Source organism: Podarcis filfolensis (assembly GCF_964270895.1).
Source record: "Podarcis filfolensis genome assembly, chromosome: 15".
Lineage (NCBI taxonomy): Eukaryota > Metazoa > Chordata > Lepidosauria > Squamata > Lacertidae > Podarcis > Podarcis filfolensis.
This window is the reverse complement of record NC_139618.1, coordinates 28,498,250-28,518,830: the sequence shown is the minus strand read 5'-3', so window position 1 is coordinate 28,518,830 and position 20,581 is coordinate 28,498,250. Positions and strand designations below refer to the sequence as shown.

The window sequence follows — 20,581 nt, the reverse complement described above, 5'->3', positions numbered from 1 at the left end:
AAAAGCACTTTCCATTTCTGTGGTTTCCAGCAACTGGTATTCAGAAGTACTGCTGTCTCCGTCTGTGGAGGTAAAACATAGCCATTGTGGCTTGTAGCAGTTGACAACCTCCTTTATGAATTTGTCTAATCCTCTTTTAATGTACAGTGGTACCTCGGGTTAAGTACTTAATTCGTTCCGGAGGTCCGTTCTTAACCTGAAACTGTTCTTAACCTGAAGACCACTTTAGCTAATGGGGCCTCCTGCTGCCACCGCGCCGCCGTTGTGCGGTTTCTGTTCTCAACCTGAAGCAAAGTTCTTAACCTGAAGCACTATTTCTGGGTTAGCGCAGTCTGTAACCTGAAGCGTATGTAACCTGAAGCGTATGTAACCCGAGGTACCACTGTATTTTAATATTCTGTTAGAAGCCGCCCAGAGTGGCTGGGGAAACCCAACCAGATGGGTGGGGTATAAATAAATTATTATTATTATTATTATTATTATTATTATTATTATTATTCCATCCAAGTTGGTGGCCATCTTTGCCTCCTGTGGCAGAGAGTTCCACAGTTCTTCATGAAGCACTTCCTTTTCTCTGTCCTGAATCTTCCAGCATTCAGCTATGTCAGCTGTCCATGAGTTCTAGTGTCGTGAGAGACAGAGAAGAACTTTTCTTCTTCCACTTTCTCTACTTTCTCTTATGTTGCATCTTACTCCCCTTTTTTCTAAAGAATCTGAAATGCTGCAACCATTCCTCATTGGGCAGTCGCTCCATCCCCTTGATCATTTTGCTCTCCCCTTTTCCAAACCTTTTTCTACTCTAAAATATTCTTTTTTGAGGTGAGGCAACCAGAAATGCACACAACATCCCAAATGTGGTCACCCATAGATTTGTAGAGCTGCATTATATCAGCAATTTTATGTTCAATTTCTTCCTAATGATCCCTAGCATTGAATTTGTGGGGTTTTTTTACAGCTGCCACACACTGGGTCAACATCTTCATCAAGCCATCTACTATAACCCCCCAAGATCTTGTTCCTGGCTAGTCACCACTAGTGCATATATGTGCATTTGCCCCATGAACATATATGTGAAATTAAGAATTTTTTGCTGCAACGTGCATCACTCTACACTTGTTTACATTGAATTGCATTCGCCATTTCACTCAGTTTGGAGAGATCCTTTAGGAGCTCTTCAGAGTCTCTTTTTCTTTTAACAACCCTGAACAATTTAGTATCATCAGCAAACTTGACCACCTCACTACTCTGAGGTCTTGTATACCTGAAGGAATGTCTCCACCCCCATCGTTCAGCCCAGACACTGAGATCCAGCGCCAAGGGCCTTCTGGCGGTTCCCTCATTGCGAGAAGTGAGGTTACAGGGAACCAGACAGAGGGCCTTCTTGGTAGTGGCGCCCACCTTGTGGAACACCCTCCCTTCAGATGTGAAGGAAATAACCAGCTATCCTATCTTTAAAAGACATCTGAAGGCAGCCCTGTTCAGGGAAGTTTTTAATATTTAATGCTGAATTTTTTTAAAACACTTGATTGGGAGCCGCCCAGAGTGGCTGGGGAAACTCAGCCAGATGGGCGGGGTATAAATAAATTATTATTATTATTATTATTATTATTATTATTATTATTATTACTCACCCCGAACCGTAGATCGTTTGTCAACCAGCTTTGTCAACCTCTACTTTGTCACCTCTACTTATATACTTCTTGGCACATTCTAAGAACTCGAATAGATTCATGAGACAGGACTTGTCCTTGCAGAAGCCATGCTGTCACTGCATCAGTAAGGCTTCTCCTTCTATATGCTTAGGGTTTTTTTTAATTGTTAACATTTTGAAGAAATAAAGTGAAATTGGGTCTTTGGGTCCAATTCCTGCCTGGGGGAACTTGCACTGCACAATGGAGCTTATGACAGCTTTGCCAGCTTCCTGCTCGAGTCTGGACTGTCTGTTGGCCTGGATCTGAGATACTTGCCCACTGTGTGCCTATTGTAGACAGTGGTGAGCTAAATGGAAGCTTCCTATGTTCCTAAGTGACCTAGCCAGGCAATGAGGTGGTTCTTTCATCTATCTATTTATCTCTGACCCCCTGTTCCTCCCCCATCACCTTCCACCTCCCGGAAGGTAACTGTCTGAACCAGGGAGCCTTCAGAATGGGAAAGAGCTCAAACCCATCCAACAGTTTATTGTCCCTCCTTCATAATGCCTGAAGAGGGTTTCAGTCTCCCAATGTCCCATGCCTTTGGACTTTTGGGGCCATTCCCCACCTCCAGTATTTATCTGCTGATTTTTTGTACCCCGGACTTAACCTATGTCTGCCAGTCCTTCTGTCTCTTGTGACTGCATGGTGCAATTTTGGCAAAGAATAGAAGCGCAGGAAGACTTGAATCAGTATAGATGGTTTTCTTGCAGGTTAAATGGACTCTTGTTGCTGCTTTGGGTGCATTGTCTTTTCCTGGAGCCTGCGGCTTGGCTCACTTGCCAGAGCCGCCTCTTTGTCCTGCAGGCAGTTCTTACCTCCTTGTGATTTGCTGTGGTCTGGATTATGGAGGGTGGTGGGTGGTTGCCTGAGCTCACCAGCAGGGGGATGAGCTGAGCCTTTTTCTCCTTCCAAAAATTCTGTTAGAGGCCTCCATAGTACAGGTACTCTGTGTATGAGGGATGCACTGGAATGAGTGACGGCCATTGGTAAGAATGGGCATCCGGGAAACCTTGAACCATCTTGCATTACACAACGGAACGGCCTTAAGGAATGAATGATCTCATCTTTGAATGATCTCCTGCCTGTTGCCATCCCTGGTTGAGCTCTGCCCCTCCATCCTGCACATCAAATCTGCCTCACCTTGGACTGTGACCTCAAGATAACACATTGCAGACAGGCCAGAGAGCAGTGCCATAAAGTGGTTTCTTCTAAACCAAGAGACATGCCTGGAAGCCCGAAACCCTTATCCTGCCAGTTGCGGGTTGGCTGTTTTTGCTTGGTGGGGAGGGAGAGGCACTCTGCACACGCTCAGAGGCACAGTCCAGTCTCATATTGCTGAGCTCTGCATCCTGTCTCTAACAGAGATGGTGCTCTAATGACTCCCTTGGCGAGGGGGAGTGAAGAGAGAGCTCAGCTTCTGTCAGCAAGAAGCTGAACTGACTGATGTGTGATGTGCAAGGCAGAGACTTTGCCCACTGCTTTTCCTAAGCTGGGAAATGGCCAAGGGTTACACAGCAAAAATGCAGCGCAAGGGAGTTTGGCCCCTGCCTTGCCTCACAAGCAGACACTCAAGAAGGAGTCCAAACCCAAGGGGGTTGCTGAGATGGAAGGGGACAGGCTCCAGGACCTCTCAAGCTCTCGGGGTGTCAAATGTGGGGTGACAATGGCCACATCCAGACCATTCATTAAAAGCACCATAATACCACTTTAAAAAGCCATGGCTTTCCCCAAAGAATTATGGGAGATGTAGTTTGTTGAGGGTACTGAGAGTTGTAAAGAGACCTGTTTCTCTCCCAGAACTACAATTCCCAGAGTTCCCTGGGAAGGGAGACTGGCTGCTAAACCACTCTGGGAATGGTAGTCATGGGAAGGAAAAAGGGGCCCTCTCACAGCTCTCAGCACCCTTCACAAACTACAGCTCCCATAATGCTTTGGGAGAAGCCACAAGTGTTTAAAGTGATATCATGGTGTTTTAAATATATGGTGACCAACTGTCTTGAGAGTGTGATTTCCTGGTTAATGTGAGCCCAGGCAGGCAGCCTTCTGTTTTTGTACAGCTCTGGCTGATGTGCGAGCAGCATTTTTGCTTCCTGCTACTGCCATACACATGTATTTGTAAATGTGTGTGTGCAGAATGGAGAAGAATTTGGTTCAGTCCATGTTTAAAGGTGAACTACCTAATTTGTGCCGTCCCAAACAATCAGCAAACCACAACATAACCTTCCTTTGAAATTCACGCTCCTTTGAATTTTGCAGCGTGGTTCTCCAGCCAAGTAACGGGTACAAAAATGAATGCTGGAAGGAAGTGTACATAAAAATGCATAGGTTTATGCAGATAGCAGACAAAGGTGCATTGCATCAGGGGAAAATTCTTGCAAACACATGTCTAATTTAGGGGGGAATTCATGCTAACATAGAAGTGTGTGTGTGTGTGTGAGAGAGAGAGAGAGAGAGAGAGAGAGAGAGAGAGACTGGCAAGTTGTTGTTGCTTCTTTCTCCCATAAGTCCTTGGTGCTATCAGTTTGTACCCAGAAAACATAGCTGACCTTCCCTGTCACCTGTTACATTCCATCTTAAGACTCTTACAAACTCCACATCTTTGAGCTTTTCATCCTCCCAGTTTTTTCATCTCCATGCCCCTCCCCTCCTTCGTTTTGTTTACTCTCCAGAAAACCAACCACCAAAGTGGGAAAGCAGCACTCAAGTGAGGGCTGAAGGGGAGTGGGAGAGAGGGGAAACTCCAGGCACTTCCAATAATAAACAAGAGCAAATAAACTGTTTGGATTAGCAGTTCTTATCAAGCACATAAGACATTATGTCCCCAAGAAACTTTGTTTAACATCCAGTGGGGGTCCAAGGTGGGGGGAGTTGGCCATTTTCTTACTCTGGGGATAAACAATTTTGTTGTTAAACAGAGAATGGCAGCATGCTACAGGGCCTCTTTGGTAGTGGCTTCCGAACCTGGGAACTCTCTGCCCTTGATGTACACCTTGCCCCAACATTAGGATTTTTCAGAAAACAAAGTTATATCTTTCCCCTCGGGTTTTTTTGGGGGGTGGGGTGGGGTGGGGGGTACAAAAAGTGAATTTCCTTGGACACTAAACAGAGCTTTTTCTCCACCTCTGAAAATTACTACACAGAAGGCGAGCTAGCCTACCCAGTCCTTGGGTAGCTTTGGGTTCAAGTGTGCCTCCTCTTACAAGCCCTGCTCCTAAACCAGTATGTGCGAGAAATGGTTATGGAAGGGGTGAGAGAGAATTATTTATTTATTTATTGAATTTCTATATAGCCCTATACCCGGAGGTCTCAGGGCGCTTCACAGAACAAAATCAAAATATAAAACCACAATATATATACAGTGGTACCTCCGGTTAAGAACTTAATTCGTTCTGGAGGTCCGTTCTTAACCTGAAACTGTTCTTAACCTGAGGTAACAATTTAGCTAATGGGGCTTCCTGCCGCCGCCGCACAATTTCTGTTCTCATCCTGAAGCAAAGTTCTTAACGTGAGGTACTATTTCTGGGTTAGTGGAGTCTGTAACCTGAAGCGTCTATAACCTGAAGCGTCTGTAACCTGAAGCGTCTGTAATCTGAGATACCACTGTACATATAATCAAGAAAAAAAATGTCAATAACACTCCCCCCCAAAAGAACCACATTTTAAAAGGGCATAGGATGTCAATCATATCAACAAACTAAACGTACTCTACTTATGCCCAGAGACTATGTTTTCTTGCTGTTGCCTCAGAGCTGTTCCCTGTAATTGTAAACCAGTTCTGGATCTGTGGCAAGAGTGGATATTCTGCCAATTCATCATAGCGAGCGCTTGAAGAAATCCAGTGTTGCTCAAGTCCACCTTCCAATGCCAGGTTAATCTAGAGCAACTGCTGCAAAGCTGGCTCCAGCTGAATAAATCACTTGGAGCTGCAGTGGTACCTCGGGTTAAGTACTTAATTCGTTCCGGAGGTCCGTATTTAACCTGAAACTGTTCTTAACCTGCAGCACCAATTTAGCTAACAAGGCCTCCTGCTGCCGCCACGCCGCCAGAGCACGATTTCTGTTCTCATCCTGAAGCAAAGTACTTAACCCGAGGTAATATTTCTGGGTTAGCGGTAAGGGGTGTAATTAGACTAAAACACTTCGGTCCCTCTCTTCCTTTAAAAAAGAAACTCGGAGGATTGGAGGTGGGAGAGCAGGTTGACGGGGCTGTTTTCTATCCAGGCGCAGACTGAGATGATGCTTTGAGGGAGGGCAGACACGGGACGGGGAAGCTGCCCACTCAGCCACCCATCATCTTACCCCAATAACACCCCACTCTCCTGGGCCTTCAAGCCACATTCTGTTGGAGTATGCCCACGCCTGGTTTTCAGTCATGCCACACCCCAAAATCCATCGACCCTTTGTCTTTCCTATGTAGTTGCGCTCCATTCCTCCTGACCTCTTCCGTGCGCGCAATTGCAGTTACTAGTCCTCATGAATTCTTTTGTGCGAGCGTGCACTCCAGCGCTCCCCCCCCAAAAAAAGCGTTGTTTTGCCTTTCTGTCAGAGGTTGGCGTGGATGTTTCTGCTAAGAGCTCTGCTTGCCCAGCAGATAAGACGGGGGGGGGGGGCTCCCTTGCTGCCATCCAGCCCTCGTCCACGTTTGCGCTCCTGCTAAAGTCCAAAAGCTCGAGGATGTGTCAGCAGCCTGCGTGGAAGCAGGAAGAAGCTGCTCGGAGGGCTATAAATTTGGATGGGCAAAGCAGGCTGAGCCACCTTGAGGAGACAGCGCAAGGAGAAGAGGTGAGCTGAGCTGCCTGCAGGGTCCATGCTTGAGCACTGCTCTTCCATTGACCTGGAGGGTACTGATGCTGGGCTGGGAGCCCTGTTTGGTTCAGGACGATGGAGCAGGGGAGGTTTTGTGCTGCTTTGCTTACTGGGAACTTGAAGGGGGGAGAGCACTCCCTTTGTGATATCCTCATTCCTATCCTAGTTAGAAGGGGAAACTTCTGGCCAATTTTAATCTGGTGGTTCTCCCCTCTTCTCTCTCTCCCCCACCTCCCACAGCTCAGATTCAGGGCTAAGCAGCGAAGCTTCAGCTGCCTAATTCTGCTTTTGCCGACCAAATGTTCTTGGACTGCATCTCCCATCAGTCAATGCAACCCTGGCAAGGTCTAATGGGACTTGTAGTCCAGCAACATCTGGAGGGCCCCACATTGGTGGTCTAAGTGATGTAGAAAATATGTCTAAGAGCCATGAGAGATGGGGATGCAGAAGGGGGACAGGGCTGAGACAGGAATTTGGAGGGGATGCTGGAACAAGGCTGAGAGTCAGATCAGGGGGCTGTGTTTATGGGAATGGCGCTGATTTAGTTTTGACCCTTCTTCTTCTTCTTGGCAGATCTGTTCCTTAAACGGCGGTGTCTGCAACCCCCCAGCCGCAAAAGATGACTCTGAAGGCAGCAGCCTTGATCCTCAGCCTTTTGGCTATCACAGGTAACCCAGAAGGGCTCTGCTGACCCTGTTATCTGCACTCACTCTGGTCCTATTTCCAACTGTTGAATTCTAAATATTGTTTGGTCTTTGTAAATTCTCACTGACCCATTTCTTGTTGCGCTGGCCGGCCAAGGCATAGCTGGAGAAATGCTATATAGCTCAGATCTCGGAATGTACCGAGCGATGCTTGTCTTGCAGCTCAGGTTGAGCAAATCAGTGTGTTTGACCTAAAATCTTGTGAGTCGGGCACATCAGAATGATTCTTTACTAAAGAGCTTTGCCCAGTTGTTACAATTATTATTATTATTCCCTGCCCATCTGGCTGGGTTGCCCCAGCCATTCTGAGTGGCTTCCGACTCATAAAAACATAACAAAACGTCAAACATTAAAAACTTCCCGATACAGGGTTGCCTACAGATGTCTTTTTAAAATTGTGTAGTTCTTTATCTCCTTGGCATTTGATGGGAAGGCGTTCCAAAGGGAGGGAACCACTGCTGAGAAGCCCCTCTGCCTGGCAATAACATTGTTTGAGAAACCTCAATGAACTGGCCAGGAGAAAAGCAAACCGAGAGACTGGATTTCAGAGTGGGAGGCAGATCAGGCTGAAACAGGGTGTCTGCTTGAAACGGAAAGGAGTACTGGCAAATCTGGGCACCGTAGAAAGAAGCATGTGGCTAGCCTTTCTGTGCTGGGCTGGCTACATACCGTATTTTTCGCTCTATAAGATGCACCAGACCACAAGACGCACCTAGTTTTTGGAGGAGGAAAACAAGAAAAAAAAATTCTGAATCTCAGAAGCCAGAACAGCAAGAGGGATCACTGCACAGCGAGAGCGGCAATCCCTCTTGCTGTTCTGGCTTCTGGGATAGCTGCACAGCCTGCATTCGCTCCATAAGACGCACACACATTTCCCCTTACCTTTTAGGAGGGAAAAAGTGAGTCTTATAGAGCAAAAAATACGGTACATTAAACCTGGCAGACTTGCTGAGATGCCTCATCTGTTTGAAGAAGTTCTGGTCCTACCCAGACTTGATGGATATGTGCATGCATTCTTAAAGGGAAGTGTCTGTGTGGTTCTCCCAGTTTTCCCAGAAATAATGTGAGTTCAGCTGTGGCTCTGCAAACACGTGGGACATTGGCAAGTGGCAGAGGAGTTGGGATGGGAGGCTGTGAGTCGGGTCACACACAGCACCAACCTGCTCCCTCCTCATCCTTGCAGGGGCCCAGGCCAAGATCAACGCCGACCAGGTGGCTGACGTGATCTGGAAGTACTTCACCGATATGGGCGACAATGCCAAGGAGACGGTGGAACAAGTCCAGCAGTCAGAGATCAGCAAGCGGCTCAAGTGAGTAGCTGTTTCCTCTGGGGCCGGTGGAGGTGGGGAGTGCTCATGATGGCGACTGGGTTTAGGGACACACATACACACCCCTTGCCCGCTCGCTCCCTTGTCCCTTTCCGAGATTCTCCCTGTGCCTTTGAAGTTGGTAAGGAGGGAAGGCTCTTTTTGATGGGGCGTTTGATAACTCCTCCCCATTCACCTGTCACTTTTAAAAAATATATTATTTTATTGATTTTCTGAATTATTACAAATTAAACCAAATTATTTTAATTTAATACTTAAAAAAAACAACCAACCAGTTTTCCTGCTCCCATTGCAAACACATGTCCATCTCTTTCTGTTGTTGCCACTTCATTTTTTCTTAAAATCCACTTAAAATCTTCGCTAGATCACCTGTCACTTTTAAGCTTCAGGTGTTATGGGAAGGCTTTCAAAATTCACTCAGAGACATTTTAGATAGATTATAAGGTATTTGCTGTGAAATAGTTTGATACTGCTGTTTTATCAAGTGAGGATTTTATTTTGCTTCTGCGCACGCACACACACAGCTGCTTTTTAAAGATCTTGTTTTAATGCCCCTTACTACTATTTGGAAACTTGTTTTTAATTAAAAATTGATGTTTTAAATTTAAAAACTAGGTGACTTTTGAGGTCCTTTCAGAGCCAGAGAAATACCTAAACCAGCAAACACACCAAGAATGAGCAAAATATAAGGAAGGGGTGGGGGTCATGTTTCTGTGGTTACCGTATTTTGCCGGGGGCGGGTGAGTCTCTGGGAGATGATAATCTGCTGGATTGGGTGAAGTGCTGCATGCAGGCATTTTACTACACGTGGCTTGCCCTTGTTGTAGGGCAGGGGTGGGGAGTCTCTGTCAGCCCAAGAGCCACTTTCCCTTCTTGGCAACCTTCTGGGGATGGGGGTCTCACAGCAGCGGTGGGCGTTACAGGATGCCCACCACTCTCTATCCTCTGTTCAGGAAACAATAGGTATTGCCAGGGTTCAGACATTCTAGCCAGTCAAAATCACCAGCACAGGACCAGTGAGGGATGTGGCCTGGGAAGAGACCTGTGCAGTGTTAGAAACTGAGATATAAAGCATGTCTGCTGCATGAATCACTGTCTCATGCAGTACCAAAAGACATGCCTCTTCGGGTGCTGCGTTGCCCCGCAGATCAGCTGACTGGTGTGGTATCGCAGCCACGCCAGCCAGCCAGCCAGATGGAGATGTTAGGTGCCAAACCTGGCAACCAAACATCTCCACTTCCTCTCAAAACGTACCTGGTGCCCAGCTAATTTTGAACACTGGCTCTTGAGGGCCAGGTGTATAGGCCTGGGGGACCATGCATTGAGTTTCCGGGCCTGAGGCTCCTCACCTTTGGTGTAGGGTGCAAGCCCTGAACTGCTGTCCTCCCAGAACTGGCTTAGAAGGGACAGGATCAGCCTGGGAACAAACCTCGGGGTTGGGACACAAGCGCTGGGGGGTGTCCTGGTGAGAAAGTGTCACGGCTGCTGCACTGCGTGGTGCAGCAGTGGAGTTGGATGGGCAACTGTGGCCACCGGGCGCCAGAGGGAAATCCACGGCAGCAGGAACGCTGAAACTCCCAAGTGTTTTGGGAGCCAAGGAGTGCTTGTCTGTCTGCTCACCTCTCTCCTCCTGCTCCTCCACAGCACCCTCTTCCAGGACAACTTCCAGGCCCTCAACACCTATGCCGGGGAGCTGCAGAACAAGCTGGTCCCCTTTGCCACAGACATGCACCTTCGGCTGGCAGAAGATTCTGAGAAGCTGAAGCAGCAAATCCAGCAAGAGATGCAGCAGCTCCGAGCCCGGTTGGCCCCTCATGCCGACGACGTCCATTCAGCAATCAGCAAGAACATTCAAGAGCTGCAAGCCAAGCTGGCCCCTTACGCAGAGGAGCTGAAGACCCTGGTGAACCAGAATGCTGGAGAGCTGCACAGGAAGCTGGAGCCTCTGGCCCAGGAGGTGCAGGCCAAGCTGCAGGAGAACATGGGAAGCCTCCAGACCTCCCTGTCTCCCTACGCCGATGAGCTGCAGAAGCAGGTCAACCAGAAGGTGGAGGACATCAAAGGGAACCTGACGCCCTATGCTGATGAGCTGAAGGCCAAGGTGGACCAAACCATGGCTGACCTGCGGAACAGCCTGACTCCCTACACCCAGGACGCCCAAGAGCAGCTGAACCGCCAGCTGGAGGGACTGTCTTTCCAGATGAAGAAGAGCATTGAGGATCTGCGGGCCCAGCTCTTGGAGAGGACCGAGGATCTGCGGCTTAAGCTGAGCCCTCTCGCCCAGGAGCTGAGGGAGAAGCTGCAGGGGGACGCCGCTGACCTGCATGAATCTCTGACACCCTACGTGAAAGGCTTGAACAAAAAGATTGACCAGCAAATCGAGGAGTTCCGCCAGGTGGTGGGGCCCTATGGAGAGAACTTCAACAGGCTCCTGGTGCAGAAGGTGGAGGAGATGAAGAAGAAGCTGGAGCCTTACGCTGGTGAGACAGAGGATCACTTGAGCTTCCTGGAGAAAGACGTGAGGGACAGGTTCAATTCCTTCTTCGACAGCCTCAAGCAGATGGCCAATGAAAAGGCCCTTCTCTCCGCTTTGGAGGAATAGTAGAAGGCACCCTATATTTCTGACACCACAGCCCCAGCGTGTCTTCTGCTTGAAGCCACCACCGAAAACAAGACTCCTGGCAAGATTCAGGATGCTGCAGCCCAGAATAAATGGGTGAGGAACTGGCTGTGACCCACCGGAGCCCCCAATGCCCCTGAATGTTTGGGGCAGTGCTGGCGGCCACATTTCTATTACCCTCTCTGTCCATTGCTGCTAACAATCTCCATGCACTGTTGTCTGCCCAGACACACACTCTCTCTGCTGAAATAAACGAACACCTTAGCAATACCTGCAAGTTGCTCTTTTGTCTCTTAATGCTTGGTCCACCTTGGAAGGGAAGGGGTAGGTGGGATGGAGGAATCTGATCCCAAATGAAAGTGTTTTTGAAGAAGAAAATGGGAATGCCCTTGGCTGAATGGTGGGGATGGAGCTGAGCATCCCCTCACCCAGGGAGACTTTTATTGCAAAAATGGCAAAAAGGATAAATTCAGAGGTGTGTGGTTTTTTTTGGGAAAAATCTGTTACACAAATAGGTTGCAACCTGATTGTCACCTGCCCCTCTGGGAATGCCTCCCCACTGCAGCACCATTGATTGAGTGTGATGCCAAGGAATGTTCACAAGCATTCAGTTGTTAGAGGGAAAGGTATCAGCCACTATAGCAATGTCTGACACAGTGCAGGTTCTTTCAGCTGAGATGAAATTTTCACATTGGGTGGGAGAAAAAGCTTACATGGGACTTAGAGAGGGAGAGTCTATGTGCTTTCAGCAGAATAATAATAATAATAATAATAATAATAATAATAATATATTATTTATACCCCGCCCATCTGGCTGGGTTTCCCTAGCTACTCTGGGCGGCTTCCAACAAAACACTAAAATACAATAACCTATTAAACATTAAAAGCTTCCCTAAACAGGGCTGCCTTTAGATGTCTTCTAAAAGTTTGGTAGTTATTTTTCTCTTTGACATCTGGTGGGAGGGCATTCCACAGGGCAAGTGCCACTACCGAGAAGGCCCTCTGCCTGGTTCCATGAAACTTGGCTTCTCGCAGCGAGGGAACCGCCAGGAGGCCCTCGGCGCTGGACCTCAGAAACTGGAGTGGGGATGGTGCTCCCACCAGCAATGGTTGGAGGGTGGGGAACTGGGGATCAGGAACTGGGTCCAGATGGCATCTATCCAAGAGTTTTTAAAGAAATGGGTGGATGGATGGGCAAAAGTATTAAAATGTCCCATGCTACAAGCAACATCTTTCAAGTAGCTCCTTTTGCTGCGATGTGCATTTGAACAGCAGGTTTAAGACTCTTCTCTGTTTCCAAATAAGAATTTTGGCTCGCTAGTAGAAAAGGCAAAATTATCACTAGGTTTGCGTGTCCGCAGTTAACGACTCCATTTTAGCAAAGATTATCTGAGCTGACTTGACAGGAGATGAGAGCAAAGCTTTGATCTAGCAGCATGGAAACCTTTGAGGAACCTTGCAAGGCACATAGCTTTGATCTAGCAAGATCGGAGTTTGCTAATTACAGACCATGGGAAGGACAAAGTGGGGAGATGAAGTTTCAAAGCACAAGGAGCTTTGAGGTGCTTCAGCCTTTAGTGTGACCTCTTGCAAGTTGATGACATCCAGATGTTTGGGACTGCAGTTCCTATCAACCCTCCCTCACCCCCAAGCCAACATGGAGTCTAAAAATTAGGAAGGGCACCAAGTTGTGGAAGGTTGCTTTAGTGAAAGGAGCTGGACCATGCAGAGCACTATAGACTCATATAATTGTACAGTTGCCAGAGACACCAAGGGTCATCTAGTCCAACCCCATACAATGCAGGAATCTCAACTAAAACATACCTGACAGATGATCATTCAACTTTTGCCTAAAACCCCCCAATGAATGAGAGCCTATCACCTTCTGAGGTAGTTTGTTCCACGGTCAAACGGCTCTCACCATCAGAAAGTTATTCCTAGTGTTTAGTTTGCAATCTTCTTTCTTGTAAGTTGAATCTGTTGGTTGAAACCACTTTTGGAAAGGTCAGAGGTCATCTTCAGGGAAGAAAATATACCTCCCCTCCAGCACCAGGGAGTGCATTTCTGCCCAGGAAGACATGGGCTAGAGATTGCTGGTGGGGGTGAGTTGCATATGGAGAGGCCTCTCCTTTGGGGAGAATTGGGGGCTGGCTGGGCTGCCCTTTGATACCAGCTTGGGAGCAATGACTGCTTGGAACTTCCCCTAGCCACAAGCTGGTCTTGGCTGGCTCTGCGCACTCTGACCTCTTCTGAATATTCGCACAGAGGTTTTTGCTGGGAATAGCTCTGTGGTCATTGAGAGCCTTGGCCAGGGATGTGTTCTGAATGGCTGAAGATTGGGGGGGGGTGCACCCCAAACTCCCTACAGACATGGAAGAGGTGGGGGAGGGTTGCTGTCATTGGATTGTTTTCTCTCAAAGCAGTTATTTCTCCCCACATGCCTGTCAATTTACAAATTTGGTGCCAGGGCAACTCATGTGAACATTGAATTAGGGCTCACCCTCATCTCCCATTTGTCTCATGCCCAGAAAATTCAGGTCAGACTGGTTTCTCTATTGTCCCACTCCTCTTCTTGGGAAAACCTGTTCTTTAGTTTTCAGTGGGAACAAACAGCAATCCTGTGCTTTTTGACTGAGTGCTAAAGAGCGCTTTACCTTGGGGACAAGAGGACACTGGCGCCATCTCAGCAGGGCCATGGGTGCCCAAGTACCCACAAAATTTTCAGTGAGGGGGCCAGGGCCCCTCAATATTCTATAGCCAGGCGGTCTCTGTTGGGCCCTTCCACTGCAGTAGTGGGCTTCGACAGAGCCTGTCACAGCAGCGGATGGGCCTGATAGAGCCCATTGCAGTTACAGCAGGCCCCACCGGGCCTTTCAGAGGGCGCACCGGGGCTCCTCCCAGTGTGTGATGTCATATGCGGCATGCGTGACGTCACGCATGCATGCTGGGCGCCCACGATCTTGAGCGGAACCTGGCGGCCTGCAAGAGGGAGTATGGATAAGCCCTTTCTTTCCCTTGCTTGAGCCTTTTTTGGTACTGCTACTTTAGCCCAGCCATTGGTACAAGATGGAAATCCAGTTCTGAGGCTGCTTTCCATGCCTGTATGAACACACTACAGGTTTAAACTGGCTTAAGCAATGTTCCCTCTTCCTGGAGAACCCTGGGGGGAACTGCAGGGGATCTATAGCAATGTTCTCAGGGAAGAAGCCATGGCAATCCAAAAATGGCATAAAACTGTAGTGTAGAAAAGTCATTTACTCAAAGTAATGTTGGGAGAGAATGGCCTGAAAGATGCATTTTTGTGGTGGTCAGTGGAGAGAGGGTATCAGCTTTTGTTCTCAGCATCACCTTAACCTGCAGTAACTCTGCCCATCCTGCTCAGGGTACCGTATTTTTCCGTGTATAACACGCCCCCATGTGTAAGATGACCCCCATTTTGGGGACTCCAAATTAAGAAAATGCCCAGAATTGTTAAGCTTTTTTGAGGGGGGGTTGCCCAGGGCTGTTGAGCTTTTTTGGGGGGATTGCCAAAAATTGCTCACCTACCAGACAATCACACGTGCTGCCAAAGATGCCAATTATCTGCTCACTAGCTGCCAGCAGCCACAAATCACCCGCCCAATTGCTGCAGTGGCAGCCAATCAACAGCTGGCCTTGCCATAGCCACCAATCACTTGCCCAGTCACCACTGACAATCTCCTGCTCGCGGCTGCAAACAATTGCCCACCCCCCTTCAGGACTATCCGTGTATAAGACGACCCCTAATTTTTAACTTTATTTTATAATAAAAAGCACTGTCTTATACACAGATAACTAGGGTAATTATTATTTAATTTATGCCCTGCTTTATGTTTTGTAAGAAATCTCTTGTCAGTTTACATGCATCTCTTGCTAGAGGCCACGCTCACCCCTTCACAATGCTGGGACCCTCCCTTGGAAAGAGTTGAGCTTGCTCCTTCAAAGCCATTTCCTGCCCAGTTGGACTGCAAACCACTGAGCCTCATTGGTGGGATAGTTTTACATGAAATGAAGAAACAAAAGATTTGAACAAAGCAGAGCAACACAAACGAAAAAAGCCTCTCCAGCTTCACCTTCCTGCATCTCAACGCTCCCCTGGCCAGGGTGGCATTGCCTGGGATGCAGTTAGCCCCCACCCCCCGCAGGGTTCACTCTCTCTGTTTTCCTTTCCTTGAACTCTCACCCAGTTTGGACTAATTGTCCCATGATGCTTTCCCCTGTACTTGGGCCAGGAGTTGCAGAAGACTGAATAACTGGGATGGGGAGGCAAAGGCCACAGGAGATTCCTGCTTGCGCCCCAAGTATAGAGAGCTGGGTCGATCAAAAGAGACCCCCCTTATCTCAGAAACCACCACCTCCCCCGATCAAAGTAAGCCCTCTGTCCTCTGCTCACGACAGATGCAGACGTCATCTCTTTGTCAATGTCTTTCAACCTTCGTGTTGTGTTTACACGGAACGAGGGCCAGGCTGGCTGGCTCTGCAGCCGTGTGCAAGGCAGTGAATGCTGCCTGGCATATATAAAAGGTGCGGCAGCAGGGCATCTACAAGAGCCAACCCCGAGGAGAACAGTGCCCAGCATACAGGTAGGAGGACACACGGGGAACAATCCCACCATCTGGGAGCAGCTGAGCAAAATACCTGAAGGAATAAGGTAAGGCAAAAGTGGTTACAATCTGGCACGTGAACTTTGGGTTCTAAGCAGACAAAGCACACCTTTCTGTTCAACCAATTCCTGTTTTTAAATTGAAATGAGGGATAATCATGCAGATGGACTGCATGGAAGGAGCATCATCCATACTCAGCCAAGTCTGACAGCGGAGATCCTTGCTTGCTGCGGCTGCACAGCTAACATGTCCCTTTAATGCCTTGTTGCAGAATCCTCGCTTCATCATGTGCATCAAAGCTGCCCTCCTAGCAGTGCTGCTGGCCACCTTTTCAGGTTAGGCTCCTAATAATAATAATAATAATAATAATAATAATAATAATAATACAGGTGCATTTAGAGAGTGGGGAGGTTCTGGGTTGTGTTAGGGACAGCTCAGTGACCTCTGAGCATGTGTTTGTGGGCTACAGCCTTAACACAGTGCTTACGATGCTCTGCTTCTACTCCTAAGTCCCAATCAGAGCTGCCAGCAGGGTGACAAATAGATTCAGCTTCTGGACACCTGGGCACAGAGGGTCCGTCCCCCCCGGAGACCCCTCTAGCAGCGACATTAAAGGGCAGGAATGACCCTGAGCTGCAGAGGTGACCTTCTTGGTTGCCTACACTGTTGTGCAACATTCTCAGTGTGAGAATCTAGCAATGTGAGAGAACTCTGTTGGTTGGAAGTGGGTTGGCTTTTCCATAGACTTTCTTCTTTTTGTCCTTTCCTCTTTGCCTCATCTGCACAGCTTCTCCAGCCAGTCTTCAGCGGAGCCACGTCTGGGACTACTTCAGCCAACTGACTCACGACAAGGGCAGCACGGAGCAAGCCCAGCAGCTGAAAGGAGGACAAGGGGTGAAGTGAGTCTGATTCACTCTAAGCTTATCAGTACGATTGTGTTCTTTTTCATTTCAGACATTTATCGTCCACCTTTTCCTCTAAGGAGGTTCTCCCTTTTCCTATTTTTTTATCCTCACAACAACCCTGTGAGGTAGGTGAGGCTGAGACAGTGACTGACCCAGGGTCACCCAGTGAGCTTCATGGCTGAGTGGGGATTTGAACCCTGTTTCCCAGGTCCTAGAGCCTGACACTCTAACCATTACACCACGCTGGCTCTCACAGAGCAAAGGACACAACTGGTGGGTTTTCCTATCCACCCCTCCATTCCCTGATTTGTAGGGAAAGGGGTGGGAACCATTATGGGGAGAGATCATCTGATGCATTGGCAGAAGAAAGCAAGTGCAGCCAACAGGATTAGCCCCTGATCAGGCCTAAGGAAACTGTGCTGGGGACATTGATTGAAATGGGGTCCTGCTTGTGGGTTTTCCAATGGGGCCTCTTGCCTGTCACTGTGAGAGCAGGATTCTAGACTAGATTCCATTGGCCTGACCCAGCAGCCAGGATCTTCTAAAGTTTTTATTTTGAAAGATTATATCCTGCCTTTCCACTGTAACATCCTCTCAAGTGACAGAAGGAACTGCACATCTGCAGCCCATAGCTAGAAATGGTTCTGGGGTAAGAGGGAGGTGAGAGGATTCACCAGCCCTTAATATTAACTAGCGAGGGGAAGGAGTCTTCCCTATTGGCCACCGGTAGAGGCTTCCACTGTTGTTTGGGCTCCCAGGGGATGACGATGTCGATTGATTGATTGATTAAAGGTAAAGGTAAAGGGACCCCTGACTATTAGGTCCAGTCGTGACCGACTCTGGGGTTGCGGCGCTCATCTCGCTTTATTGGGTGAGGGAGCCAGTGTACAGCTTCTGGGTCATGTGGCCAGCATGACTAAGCCACTTCTGGCGAACCAGAGCAGCGCACGGAAAAGCCGTTTACCTTCCCGCCCGAGCGGTACCTATTTATCTACTTGCACTTTGAAGTGCTTTCAAACTGCTAGGTTGGCAGGAGCAGGACCGAGCAACGGGAGCTCACCCCGTCACGGGGATTTGAACCACCAACCTTCTGATTGGCAAGTCCTAGGCTCTGTGGTTTATCCCACAGCGCCACCTGTGTCCCGATTGATTGATTAATCGCCTTCTAAACCACCATCTCAAGATAATTAAAAACAGCTTAAAACACAAAAACAACAAATACGTTTAAAACAAGACGAAAACCTGCTTGCTAATACATAGCAACGTATTTATTTAATCATTAATTTAACTGCTTGCCTGGATTCTGAGCAGCATAGAAGTAAATGAGAGTCCACCATCCCTTCATTCCATCCTTTCTCAGTGAAGTTGAAGCTGCCTATCATATAATGGCTAGGAAGGATGCAGGAACAGGTAATGGGTACTAGGAGGCCTGGGTGTGGGAAGGTATCTTGCAGCCTCAATACGTGGAGATGCTGGAGACAGCATCGTTGCTGATGTGGTTTGCCTAGGAGCCAACTCCTAGGGACTGTGGGGACTTTGGCCCCCACAATAAAATATTTAAGGGGGCTGGGTCACCACAAAGTTGACGGGCATTCCCATTCAATTATTCAGGGCAGGGCTTACCTGGACGCCCAAAATATTTTATTCAAATTGAAACCCCTGGTGTGTGGCCTGGTGGGACATATTTGGAACAGAGACGGCTAGACAGTGACTTGGCGAGAGGGGATTTAAATGCAGTGTGGGTGGGTGGGGATTATTATTTTGTTTTTATTATGTATTTTGTCTTTTAATCCTGTATTTTTATGCTTTGAACTGCCCTAGGATCTGTGGGTGAAGGGTGGTATACAAATTTAATAAATAAATGAAATGAAATAATCAGTGTTGTGTGGAACATATACAGTGGTACCTCAGTTCTCGAACGTCTCCATTGATGAACGTTTCAGAACTAAAATGCCAAAAACCCAGAAGTAAGTGCTTCCATTTTCAAACGTCGAACGGCTTTTGCTGTGTGTTTCTCAATTTCCTCAGTGAAATTTGCAGACCACCTTTTTAGAACATTTTGGAACTTGAAAGGTCTTCTGGAACAGATTACTTCCGAGAACCGAGGTACCACCGTACTTGCATTCCTGTTTGTTTGTTTAGTGAGATAAAATAATTGGGATTGGTACGATCCTAATACAGTGGTACCTCGGGTTAAGAACTTAATTTGTTCTGGAGGTCCGTTCTTAACGTGAAACTGTCCTTAACCTGAGGTATCACTTTAGCTAATGGGGCCTCCCGCTGCCGCCTCCCGATTTCTGTTCTCATCCTGAAGCAGAGTTCTTAACCCGAGGTACTATTTCTGGGTTAGCGGAGTCTGTAACCTGAAGCGTCTGTAACCCGAGGTACCACTGTAATGGGCTGTCAGACTCAAGACTTTGTTTTCGGGTCTGTGTTCCCTCTGCAAATGTGTGCATTCTCTCTTTTGTTCAGAAATATGAAGGAAAGTCTCCAAGATGGAGCCAACTATGTGGGACACGTCCTTGAGAAGTTGACCCCAGTACACAGGGGATTCCAACCCCAGTTCTACCAAGATGCCGATGGACTTCGGCAGATCATCCAGAGGGAGGTCGAAAGCCTCCGGAGGAAACTTTCTCCTTATATGGATGAGGCACACCAAAAAATCAGCCAGAACTTAGAAGGTCTCCGTCTCCGCCTGACTCCCCTCACAGAGCAGCTGATGGAACAGGTCTCGCAATGTGCAAGAGAATTGCACCAGCATTTCAGGCCCAACCTAAGCGCAGGGGCTCCGTTGGTGGAAACTCCAGGTGCGGTCCAGAAGTTTACAGCCTCTTATGCTGAAAAGGCAGCTACCTTTATTGACCAGGTGAAGGAGATTTTCCTCCCATATGCTGACAGGTTGGCAACTGAGATCCACCGTACCATGGAAGAACTCCACGAAAGCACAACACCTCACACTGCAGTTATGGGCCAGCGACTCAGCCAGTATCTACAAGAATTCTCCGGCAAGCTCACCCACAACGTGAAGGTTCTTCATCTCCAAATTGAAAGGAACCTGGATCAACTCAAGGTGCAGCTGAGCCTTCACCCCAACACCTGGGTTGCACATCCTTCCCACAGGAGCCAAGAAAACCACCAGCTGCCTGTGGACTCCTACCTGGAAAATATGGCTCAGGAGGTTCAGGAGAGAATTGAGGAGTTCAGGAGAGATACAATCCTTCAGATAGACAACTTCACAAGGACCACGGACAGGGAGATGGAAGAAATGAAGTCCAAGCTGTCTCCCACACCCTCATACTTGGAAGAGTTCCAGGAAAACTCCACGCCACTGGAAGACTTGCATGCCAGGCTAGACTCCCTGTGGAAGGATATTTTCCAGAGTCTCAATGAGCCGAGCACCAGCTTATACTAAAGTTTTGTGCCCAGGCAAATTAGGCAGTGGAGGCCTCTTTGAAATAACCTACTTTTGGGGTGGGGGAGATCAAACCCTTCTGAGCAGTAGTGGTTTCCCTAGACTGCCACATCAGACTTTTGGGCATGTCACTCCTCCTGTGGCTGTTTTAGTCTCCTTTTCAAAATTACAGGACCTTAGAATTATTGGATACAGCTAAGCTCAATACATCATCTCTTGCGGCAAACAGTATTTTCTCCCCTCTCCTTTTCTCTATTATTTGGTAGGGGGTAAACATTTAAATAGGAGGCTACAGCCCTGAGAGCAGTGGTGTGGAACCTTCACCTTGCAGGCATAATCACACACATCCCAATTAGGTCCATGGTGTTTTTGTGTCGAAACCATGTCCACCTGTCCATCACCTGACAACTTATGATGCCAGCAGCAGTTCTGTCTTTCCAGACGCTGGTTGCAATTCAGTACTTTTTTTCACCTTGGTACCTTGCGGTGAC

The 20,581-nt window shown here is 48.0% G+C and overlaps 2 protein-coding genes across 2 annotated transcripts; both read left to right on the top strand.

The window, feature by feature from the left end:
• The first annotated feature begins 6,345 nt into the window (after positions 1–6,345).
• Positions 6,346–11,428, top strand: APOA4 (apolipoprotein A4). The gene is made up of 4 exons (XM_083588939.1): positions 6,346–6,475; positions 7,073–7,167; positions 8,387–8,513; positions 10,176–11,428. Exons 2-4 carry the CDS (start codon positions 7,119–7,121, stop codon positions 11,131–11,133), a joined length of 1,134 nt encoding a protein of 377 aa, XP_083445065.1. The 5' UTR covers positions 6,346–6,475; positions 7,073–7,118; the 3' UTR covers positions 11,134–11,428.
• Positions 11,429–15,659: 4,231 nt separating this feature from the next.
• On the top strand, positions 15,660–20,581 carry APOA5 (apolipoprotein A5). The gene is made up of 4 exons (XM_083588975.1): positions 15,660–15,820; positions 16,045–16,108; positions 16,561–16,672; positions 19,151–20,581. Exons 2-4 carry the CDS (start codon positions 16,060–16,062, stop codon positions 20,088–20,090), a joined length of 1,101 nt encoding a protein of 366 aa, XP_083445101.1. The 5' UTR covers positions 15,660–15,820; positions 16,045–16,059; the 3' UTR covers positions 20,091–20,581.